This window comes from Aplysia californica, unplaced genomic scaffold (genome assembly GCF_000002075.1).
Source record: "Aplysia californica isolate F4 #8 unplaced genomic scaffold, AplCal3.0 scaffold00029, whole genome shotgun sequence".
In the NCBI taxonomy this organism is placed as follows: domain Eukaryota; kingdom Metazoa; phylum Mollusca; class Gastropoda; order Aplysiida; family Aplysiidae; genus Aplysia; species Aplysia californica.
Genome location: NW_004797299.1, coordinates 2,234,771 through 2,246,548, shown reverse-complemented (window position 1 = coordinate 2,246,548; position 11,778 = coordinate 2,234,771). Strand labels below are relative to the sequence as shown.

Here is an 11,778-nt window from a genome sequence, read left to right as displayed (position 1 = left end):
TAGTTGAGTAAGCTGGTAACTAACATTATTGGCCATTTGTACTGGTGTTTCAATTTCTCTGATCAGTCGCCCAACATTTCAACAACGACTTGAATTCTTAGACAGTTGTAACAAATCGCGAATTCAAGTAGCGCCCAGAAAAGAAAAGAAGAAAACCCCCACCCAAAACTGGTATACACTATACACAAACACCAACCATTAACAAGCAAGCAGGATGCGAAATAGATAATTCGAAAGTCAAGTACTCCATAGTTTATGGAAAATATTTATTGTTCCAATAAACACACACACAAACAAACCCCAACTATATTGTTATTCATTCTTTTTTTTTTCAAGATTAAATCTTAGTGTAAGCAAATTCAAAACCCAACCAATTTCTGCTCCATCATCCGTTTTTACTGTACACCTTCTTTTAAAGCATGTTTTGACAGAAACAGAGTATTTTGAAAAACAGGTGTGGGTGGTGGAAAAGGGGGGGAGGGGACTAATTTTTTAAGGATTTGATAAGAATATTATGGAATATTATCGATATATTCGAAGCTCTTCCCCCGTTCTCTTCTCCATTTCACTTACTGCACCTGTACGCAACACCTTTTCAAACGAGGTACGTAATGAAACAAATACATAACACGTCTCTCAGTCTATCAGTACTGTGTCTCTCTTCGCTTTCTCTCTGTCTCTCTGTCTCTCCCCCACTCCCTCTCTCATTCTCTTTTTATGCTTGTGTGTGTTTTTGTTTGCTTGTGCCTGCCTGTGTGCGTGCGTGAGTGAGTGTGTGTGTGTGTGTGTGTGTGTGTGTGTGTGTGTGTGTTTGTGTGTGTGTGTGTTTCTTTCCTTCCTTCCCTTATCTCAAAATTAAATCATACAAATAACATCTTTCAGCACATTATTTCATCTTTTACCTAGGCAACAAAATCCATCCAAACGATAAACAACAAAAGGGATACCAAAATAAACGTTGACTGATGCCGAACTTCCCCGGCCAAAGCTAAATAAGGATCTTCCTTAATCTCCCCCACTCGGAAGGGAACACTCTGCCATCTCTTGCACTCACTCCTTTCATGCATGCCCTGTCTGAAGCAACCGTTCGCAACAGTGGGTGGGTTTGTTGGCGTGTCAGTGGGACAGTTTGCAAATTTCATCTCCCAAGAAGAGGCTTTTCCTTTCTTTATCTTAAACGCCTCTCCGTCTCTGAGTTCCTTCACACAGTCCACATTTAGGGCGTCTCCATATCTGCAGAATGAGATCAATAAGTTTTCGAAGTTACAGACGAATTAGCCATGTGAACGTTGTAGTTTGTGCATATTCTACTAACGATTTAAATTTGACTCGGCCTTCGTACTTTTAAACGTTATTGAGTACAGGCGTCCGTGGTGTGAGAGTCAGACTCTCCATCGAGGTACGTAATGAAACAAATACAGAATGTGTAAGTTCAAATCTCGAGGGGGGCAGTTGTTTTATTGAAGATCTCCGTCTGTCATTCGAGATGTTGCACCCCATTTAGACTGCGTTGGCCTTAACAGTCAAGGCTGAAGTAGCTTGTTCCTAAACGATCAAAATTGTGTTCGTTGGGAAGTAAAACATTTACAATTATTACAATATTTAACACGAACGGCCATTTAAACAACCAGCTGTGCTTCTACAACTGTTGGTCATACCACAGGCGCTGGTGCAAGACAGCACTCAGGAACAAATGAATAAGTACCACCAGTTTGCTCCTTTTCCTTTTCTCAAGAAAGTAAAACAGATAGATAAAAAAAACAAATTACAAAAATGTCCTCAAAGAACTTGATACACTGTTGCACTACACTTTCAAAGATCAGCAAAAGGAGGCTAAAAGCCTTGGTTACGAAAACAGAAATATGAAAACGGACCTGATGATAACTGAGCTGATGAGCAAGTAAAAGCAAAGAGAAATAGAGAAGACCTTCTACACCATACATTGAAAAAAGTGAAATCCAACAGTGGTCAGCAACTTCATGAAATAATATACCAAACCAGATATCAGAGAAGGTGGAGCCCTGTTGTATCAAAGAGTGTAGCCATGCTAACAAGTGACAGGGGACAGTAGAGGTGTAACAAAGTTTTACATGTATCCTATACAAGATACGATGAAGATCCTTTCAAATGCAGAGTACTTGGTTTTTCAAGGCTGAGACGAATATTTTTCTCAAAACAAGAAAAAGAGACTGCCCCCTGTAACCGTATTATATCTTGGACCATAATATTTTGGTGTTATTACATTGTGTGTGGGGAAACTACTCTACTGTTCATGCTTAAGGAAAGCTCTTCAATATAGGAAGACGGCACTAGCTGAGCTGGGGCAGTTGATTGACACGGCGAGTTGGTTCTGTATCTTGTGTTATATTTAAGGTATCTTGGTCTACCCTGTTTGATATCGACCGTCCACATTTTTACATACCCAAGGGAAAAAACATAAATATACCCCCTCCAACAAAAACAAAAAAAACAGCAAAAAAACAACAACAAACAAACAACACCAGCAAGTTTCACCACGCTAATTCATTTCGTCCAGCCGGGCTGACTAGAAAATATAACACGATGGCTGTTGAGGAATTCTGCAAAGCACCACTCCCCCTCTCTAAGCCCCCTTTATCCCAGAAGGCTATACATTGAGGCAGTTATGGTTTTGGGAAGCAAAGTGAATGAAGATGTCACTGGTTAACAAACCTAATTACACCATATTATATCTAGTATTTGCTTGGAAGAAAAATTTACCGATGAGGTAAATTCATCGGAGAAGGTGTCATCCCAGAAAGCATTGAACTATGATAAATAATATAGAACTGAACGGGAACGATCTCAACGTTGACTTGTCATTTGGCCACCTCAGAATTACAAATCTCTATCTGACATTTTTGGACGTTTTGAGTTACTAAGGCAATGAGGTCAAAAGCCAAATGTTCTACCTGGTCCATCGAAATCGTAAGATTTTTCGGAGTCGTTATCAAGATGTTGACAGAATTCCTTTGAAAAAATCTTGACATATTGTGAAACTCAAAATTTTTAACGCAAAAGAAGTAACTCCAAACTAGGTACTGATCAGATAGAACGTTGTGATTCTGAGGAAGCGTCTACCTGAAGGCAATCTCTTTCACAGAGCAGTCACAGATTACGTTGCTGCCTCCAGCTTCAATCTGTCCAACGACACATCCGTCAAAACCACCGGTGGAGTTGGCAGAGACACACATTCATTTATGTCGTCAAGATTATCAGTTTAGAATATCGTTCCATGAGAAGAGGAAGACAAAAATGAACGTGTAAGTTTTGTTATTAAATCATTCCAAGTGTTGACTAAACATAGAATAATACATCCATCATTTATTGTACTTATCCCTACATAATCAAATGAAACGGATAAAATACTTAGGGGTAAATCCCCCCCCTCCCCCCCCAACCTTTGCACAACATTTTCGAAAGGCAATCATTTGAAATAAGAGTAAATATGCATAAATAGTGTCTTGGATAGAAGCCCCATTATATTACTACCACTTGAAAACACTATATCGTGGAAACGTGTTATCATCTTGCGTTAAGACATCTGAACAGTCTCCTGGTGAGAATCTTGATTAACGCTTTGAAGTCAATAATTATTGGTAGTTGTTGACGTTTATGGGCGAAAATATAGACATGCACGATACATGAGATTAATAGATGAACGAATAAACCAAAAGGCAGATAACTTGATAGATATGAAAAGAGAAAGACAGACAGACAGATGTTGTTGTTGTTGTTGTTGTTGTTGTTGTTGTTGTTGTTGTTGTTGTTGTTGTTGTTGTTGTTGTTTTCAAATCCCTTTAGCTGCGAGCATTTCACTTTGAGACAGACAGATAGAAAGATCAATAAATGGAAAGAAGGAGAGGGAGCAACAGGCAGGAAGGCTGAGAGAACCTCAATGTATGAAAGGGGTCGGGGAGGGGGTGTGGCGTGTGGATAAAAGGGTTGAGAACAAGGAAAAATTTTTTTGTACAACGGTACCGAATGTATATACTCTACCGCACACAAGAGACCCGAGTTCGATTCTCGGGCGGGGAGAATTTTCCTCCCGTATCTAGTCTAGGTCTTGCTGCTGGGATTTGTCTGACAGGCGTGGTCAACGCCCGCTTCCTAAACTATCTAATATGAGTCGATTGGGTAGCAAAACACTCATTCTAAAAAATAAATTCACCAGTACATCTAATCCATCCCTATGGACGTTATACCCCCCCCCCCCAGACCCTAAACTACCGTTATTACTCACCCTCGTCGCGGGAAGCTCTTGGCCACCCCAGTTGTTGTCGACACTCAGCAAGAAATCCAAACTCGTGAGTCCTGAGTCACTCACGTCTACCTGTCTTAACTGTGTGTTGGCAAACGTTCCGGGGTGGATACAATGAAGACCTTTCGCCCCAGGAACTCTGAAAACCTGTAGCGATAACGGATAAACTTTTTTCTTTATTTTGTTATAGTAAGAGCGTTGAGCATGAAAGCCAAATCAACGCTTGCGAAATGAAATGTCTCCGCAAAACCCTTAACTTCGCAAGACGAGAAAGGCAGATACATGAAGAAGTAAGAGCAGCTATAGGCACTGAGTCCTGTCTGCGTTACATAGAAAGACAGAGGATAAAATGGTTTGGCCACCTGATACGAATGTCACCTGACCAGCCTCGAGAGCCTACAACACCAAGCACTCAGGCTATAATGGAAGAGGAAGGCCACGCAAAAGGTGGATCGAGGGTGTCAAGGAAACCCTAAGAAAACATAACATCACAACTGAAAGAGCTGCGGAGTTAGCCTACCATAGAAAACTGCATCTCCCCTCGACGCTTAACGGCAACAGGATGAAAAAGTACAAAAGTAAGTAAGTTGAGACTCTTGCAACACATTATTAAGGTCATATAAGGGCCAAATACCTTTTTATTTCTAAGAGCCCATGAACGCCTAAGAGAAAGATAGCAACCGGAGTCTATTGTTTAGCTGTTAGGCGCTTAGCCATTACAAACAGGAGACATGAGTTCGATTCCCATTGGAGTGGAATTTCTTTCGAGCAGCTTAGGCTTTCTGCTTGTACGTTATGTGCCAACTCAGCCCAGTTTGACCGTGACTGAAAATGTTGAGGCCTGCATCCTGAGTGATATAAATTGTGCCGATAATAGAAGAAGGAGAAGAAGAAAAAGAAGAAGATGAAGAATAAGAACAACTACAATAACAGCAACAACACCAACAACAACAACACCAACAACAACAACAACAACAACAACAACAACAACAACAACAACAAAAACAACAAGCAACATCAGGAACAACTTAAACAACATAAACAGCAAAACAACAACAACAGCCACTACAACAACGAAACAACAACAAGAAGAAGAAAGGGGGGAAGGAGGCTCTCGTGGCCTAGAGATAAAGGACGGTGTTCGCCTCTCGTTCAAAGGTCCCGGGTTCGGAACATTTTCTTCCCTAAAATTGTCTCCTTTCTCCTTTCCTGCTCTCTAACAACGTTCTGTTATCTGCTTTCGTCGTCTGTATTTTCTGCCCTCACCCCCTCTGCTCCCTCTCTGGGATCCTGACTCTTTCTGCAGCCTTTCTACTGCTGCTCCTTGGCTCCTTCTTACTGCCGTCTTTCAGCCACCACCCTGATCTTCTGGTAGGAAAGATCTACACCTAGCCTTCTCAGACAAGGGCGAAACATCTCGGAGGGCCCATGTGCAAATTGCGCACGTTAAAGATTTCTTGGTGGTCTAAAATCGATAAGAGTAGGTTTCAGCCGCCACCCGGGCAAAATTCCAAATTTCCTACCAAGTTGGTAACCCACTGAAAATGTTTAATGTGCCCTTCGTGTTTATATGAGTATGACCTTATGCAGTTGCGAGCGCAGTACCAAAAAAAAAAAAAAAAAAAAAAGAAAAAAGAAGAGCAAAGACAAGAAGAAATGATTCATGCCGTAGATTACTAGAACCTTCAGGCGTTTCGTCTTGGCGAAGGCGTCCGGGTCTATGTAGCGCAGGTCGGCGGCCTCTAGTCGAAGAATCTCTAGCGTGTCGGGCAGTTCTCCAGCACAGATGGCGGTGATTGGGTTGTCGTAGAAGTACAGCTCCCGCAGTGCCAGAGTCCGTACAGCCAGGGGGATGCGGCTCAGCCGGTTGTTGTCCAGCTGAAGGCCTGTCTCTCTGGCCGATTATTGTAAATGAATGAAGTTGTGTGAACGAAGGCTCTAGGTCAAAACACACGATGTCCATTTACTACAAAACCGAGAATAAGGAAACAACAAACACACCAACAACATCCACCCTCCAAAAAGCATCCCCTCCCAAAAAAAGAGCCAACCAACCAAACAACAACAACAACAAAAACAACAACAACAACAACAACAACAACAACAACAACAACAACAACAGCAGCAACAACAAACATAAAACAAAAACTGAAAAACCCCCCAAACCCGAAAAAGAACAAAAAACTACCCCCCAAAAAAAACAACAACAACCAAAAACACAAAAAACAACGTATTCTGCACACAAAAAAAATAAATTTAACATGAATATGAACGAGACACAATTTTATCACATTTATTTAAATCAAGGGTTACAGTGCAGTTTGGGAGAGAAAAAAATCTGTAGACAATTCTGTTTGTAACATTATGGAGTTGATGGGATTTTCTGGAAGCACGCCTACAATTCGGCTTTGCATGCATTCGGCGTTGAAGCCCTTACGATATTTTACGCTGCTCTCTTTATTTTATTTATTAGCTTACTACCTGAGTACCACGTTTGGTGAACATACTTAGTCGTCAAGTCAATTTTGGGTTCAGTGCGCACAGCATGTGAAGGGAAGTCGCACTTGTTTACAATGGCGTCTTAGAAGACGGACTTTCCAAAGATTAGATCTAAACGAAACTAATGAAAAGCTGAAAATTAAACTACTCTGGCTTCAGACTTCTTTGTATCACTGGCCACCCTTTAATTGATTCTGAACCACCGTTATTGTTTTTCAAATTCGAAAGTTAAGTGGTTCGGAAGTTTTAGGCGACCAAAGTGACGAACACTTGATATTTGTTTATTTCCGGCGGAAGAGCAATTTCTATATTATGGAAAGCGAAATGTCTTGAACACTGCATTGAAATGACGAACGGGAAAATCATAAACGGCCGATAGTGTTTTCTATTTTTATAATTTTTTAAAGCTTATGCAAGCACTTACTGATTTGATAAAAACTGAGCTTGGTCTTTGAACTACCTTCAGTCATTTTTTCATGGTCCTACTTTCCGTAGTTTTTTTCAGCCATAGAAAACAACCATCCACATGTACGAAATTATATGTATAGGCGCTCGTATATAGATTACCACACTTCGACAAGATAACTGGTGAACAGTTTTGTCGGTGAGTTGTGGACCTTGAAAATAAGGGACGGTGCCACACGCACACAACGCAATAAATTTAATTCTAGCAGTGCTTATCTTGAACAAAATTGTTGGCCAACTATTTTGTCGAAGAACGGCACTGAGTTTAAAATGATTACTTTTTCTGCAGGTCTCAGGTCTGGAGCAGACATATTCAGTCATGGTACCCCTTTCTTTCCTGTTGTCTGTGTTCTTGACCAGCTCGGTTTTCCTCTTTGTGTTATTTGTTGCAATTTTTTAAGGCCATCTGTACTTACATTGCTATCCTTGTTAATTAGTAGTTGTCCAGCTGAAAGCACTCCTCTCCGATTAGTCATGCTTACGTAAAGTGATTGTGAAAACTTATCTTACGTCCCCATTTACACACTTTAGATCATTTCAGGAGGTATACCACTTCGATCCAGCCTGTCAACGCCAATCTGGGATAGGTGGGACACAGTGCACCAGATGAAAACACAATAATATCATAAAACACGTTTCACATACAGGAATAGAACTTTCTTCTTTGTACTAAAAGACTTCCGTGAAAACAGCATTGAATTATACACAATGACATCCAGAAACAAACGCTCGGTGGAGGTACCTGACTAGATTATCCACCGCCCACGGGCCCAAGTCCCGCAAGCCGCAGTCATGAACCTCCAGTGACGTCAAAGTGAGAGCCGTCAGGTTTGCCGCTAGAGGGTGTTCCAAGCTCACGGTGGCCTCCTCGCCCAGGCATATGACCACTAGTTTTTCCACGCCGTTCCACTCGTCTAAGGGGCGCGTCCACTGAGCTAATGTGTGACAGGTCACGTGGACAGTAGCCCTTTCTCTGATGGGCATGAATACGATGATGAGGAAAACAAGGGATATTCGGCAAGGTCGGGGCTTTGCGGAAATATTTTTTTTAGACTAAACATAGAAAAAAAGGACAGTAGTAGGTCTAAAGTACTTCTTGTTGCTATTGTTGCTGCTTCTTTTGATATTAGTTTTATATTTATCAGTATTTTACAATTATCCTTATAATAATAAAAATAATAATGGTAATGATAATGACAATAATAATAGTAATAATAATTTTGTTTTAAAAAAAGGTAAAAAAAGGCTTATTCTGATCATACACAATGATTGTTTAGGCCTACCTGATACATAAACAGCCAGGTCCCAGGTTGGTCCTGCAGCTCTCGCCCCGGGCATAACGCTGCGCCAAGAAGAGGCTTGTGGCGAGGAAGACCACGGTGATGACCTGTTTGTTGTTTGCCATCACTTCGGGGGAAATACTGGGCTGTGTCGTGCGCAAACTTCCTTCCTGTTTGTTTAAGTTTAAGTCAGTTATGCCATACTTCATTGTTAGAAGCAAATCATTTGTTCTGCGGAAGGAATTCATCCGGCCACTGTCACTTTTGTAACTCGCCACGATGAACAATTAATTATTTGCATCCGAAAGTAAGTAAGCAAAGTTTGGTATTTTTATAGAATCACTCCCGTCTCGCGGCTGCTCTCCATGCCATGGCTGGGTTTTTTAAATATTGTTTATGCATGATTTTTAAGTCATTAGGTGGAGGGGGGAGGGGGAGGGGATAACCATTTGCAAAGTTTTTAAATGCCAAAATCGTGTTCAGGCCCATAAAAAAAACGGAAAAGCTACAAAATATCGCCCTCTATGAGACGGGAGGGATTCTATAAATTAACCGCAAGTTTATTCAGTGTTTAGGGCCTTTTGCCCACATCACATCATATAAAATTAAATACTCATTTGTTAAATAAAGTTTCCTGTTTGTTTAAATGGATATGGAGAATAAAAGCAGCTCACAGCTGTATATGGGACTGAATAATACCTGGTCGAATGATTAACAGCAGACAGAGCTGCGCTCATAATTTCAAATTAGATTGGGGGAAGCATTGGCAATGCAGCATTTCAACATTCCGCTCTTGTATTAATATTTTTTATATACAGAGAAAACGAATCATCATACTAAACTCGCACAAAAAAGTCAAGGAACAACTTGTGTTTTCACCTGTCAAATCTAAACTTCAATATCTCGCAAACTCGTTACGTTCAGTCAACCAAACTTGGCACAGGCACTGACAATTAGCCACAGTTTGCATGTACAGCAAATTTACCCACACGAGCTTCAAAGTGACGACGTGGAGCATGCCAAAACACTGTCAAAAAGCATGAAAAATTGACTAAATTTCTCTGCCTTGCAACATTGGCATAGGGGCTGGTGGCTAAAATTGAGCTTGTCACGTGCTAAACAGATGTCTTGGCTGTGAATATCGTTCACTTACAAACCTTTACAAGCCAGCGTTTTTCAGCCATGTTTCATTGCAACACGGTGGTTAAAAGACGCTCGCTGCCTGGTGTCAACAGAAGACGAGCCCTTGCCTGCCCACAAGATGGCTCCACGTTCCAAGTCGTTTCACGTCGACTTGGAATGTCCCCATCCGTCATATGGAAGCTGCAAAAACGATGGCGGGCGACCAGCAAGTCCACCATAGGCCTCGACCAGGGTGGCCACGTTTGACCAACGACAAGATCGACCGGTTCATTGTCAGACAGTCCGTTACGTCACGAACCACCACTGCAGACCGAATCAGGGGCCAACGACGGATGACAGTTAATGTCCACGTGAGCGAGGAGTCAGTGAGGAACTGTCTCCGTAGAGCCAGGTTCGCTTCTCGTGTCCCTGCCAGACGCCCAAGGTACACGCCGCCCAACAAGGCAGCTCGCCAGACGAGGTCCGCTCGCCATTCACAGTGGACACGACGTCAGTGGGACCAGGTAGTCTTCTGGGACGAATCCAGATTCAACCTGGTGCACCAAGACAGGCGAGCTCACGTCTGGAGGCACCGAGGAGAGCGGTTCCACTCTGACTGCATCCAACAGGTGGCGCCCAACGGTGGAGGGTCCGTTCTGGTGTGGGGAGGCTTCTCAGATCACCACGGGACCCCCCTGAACCATATTATGCAGGGCAATTTGACTGCGGCAGGGTACAGGGACGAAATCCCACAACCCCTTGCTGTTCCTCTCCTGCAGCAGATTGGACCATTTGGGATCACATTGATCGGTGTAAAACGGCCAACCACCCTCCTGCACAAAACCTTCAACAACTCTTGAGTTTACCTCGTCCAGGAGTGGCAGAAACTATCGCAACAAGCTCTCCAAAGGCATTTCCAGTCCATGAGTCGAAGCTGCACCGAATGTTTGATCAACCAGGATGGCTACACCCACTATTCACAATGTTCATGAAGAACCATGGCTGTCCCGACTTTTGAAATCCGACCAGTGTGATTTAAGCTCATTTTGCGTAAACTTCTTGTTGTTGTTGAAATTTGAAATTGTACTCACATAATCTAGAGAGTCGAAATCATCATTTTGGAAAAACTGAATAAATTCGGATAAAAAGTTTTCAGTTATCTGTCTTTGAATTTTTGTTCCTTGACTTTTTTGTGCAAGTTTATAATAGCTTATCAAACTTTAACCGACTGCTTTCACTGTGTGCTTCCAGGAAAACAGAGAATGTCTTTAAGTACTTGTTGTAGGGCATGTATAACACGCTAGATGTAATCTAGATCTATTTATACATTCAATAACTGTTACGCTATTAATATAGATCTATCATTAGCTCTAAATCTGTGAATTTAAGATCATTAATTCAAAATTATGCAATGTTTCCTTTATCAATGCGTCGTTTTCAGCGGAAAAAGGATTGACTCACATTTTGTTCGTGTTGATGCACTTGTGAGGAACTGATGGATGTGAGTACCAAAGTTTGACTTGTCGAGCTTCTCAGATTCAGATAGCCGGGTCGCTGTGCATTTCAAGGGACTTCCCATTTCAACGTACGCCTAGGGCCTAACCTCTCTAGATCTAGACCTAATTAACAGTGCGTCACTATTTCACTTCGCATTCGCCAGAAGACTATTGAAGTGCGATAGATCTAGGCCTAATTTAAAATCGATTGAAATTAAAACATTTTGCGCAGCGTCGAAAAAGCTATATTATTTCGTCTCAGTGATGCAAGATCTTATAGTATAGTTTACACTACACACAATGTGACTACCTCTCTGTTCGTGGGAAATTCTTACGTTCTTGCGATGTCTTCGGGGAGTTTTGAAAATCAATTTAAAAAAATTGAAGTTAATGTTATTTTCTTTCCACAGCAATATACAAATTGACTTTAGTCACCAACCGCTTTGACTGAGCAGAAACAAAACTCGCCATTTTGGCAAGAGACTCGACCCACATTTGACCACGGCAATTATATCTTGCCAAACCAGTGTTCTTATCATATTTTTTGCCGTCATTGGGAGAGAGAGAGAGAGAGAGAGAATGAGTGAAAGAGAGAGAGAATGTGTGTGTGTGTGTGTGTGTGTGTGTGTGTGTGTGT

The 11,778-nt window shown here is 41.7% G+C and overlaps 1 protein-coding gene across 1 annotated transcript; it reads right to left on the bottom strand.

Moving 5' to 3' along the window:
• Window positions 1–779: 779 nt before the first annotated feature.
• LOC101847792 lies at window positions 780–11,252 on the bottom strand. Its single transcript, XM_005091394.3, has 7 exons — window positions 11,107–11,252; window positions 8,527–8,693; window positions 7,986–8,216; window positions 5,963–6,173; window positions 4,262–4,426; window positions 3,100–3,158; window positions 780–1,233 (listed from the first exon to the last, which is right to left on the bottom strand). Exons 2-7 carry the CDS (start codon window positions 8,646–8,648, stop codon window positions 903–905), a joined length of 1,119 nt encoding a protein of 372 aa, XP_005091451.1. The 5' UTR covers window positions 8,649–8,693; window positions 11,107–11,252; the 3' UTR covers window positions 780–902.
• Window positions 11,253–11,778: the final 526 nt, after the last annotated feature.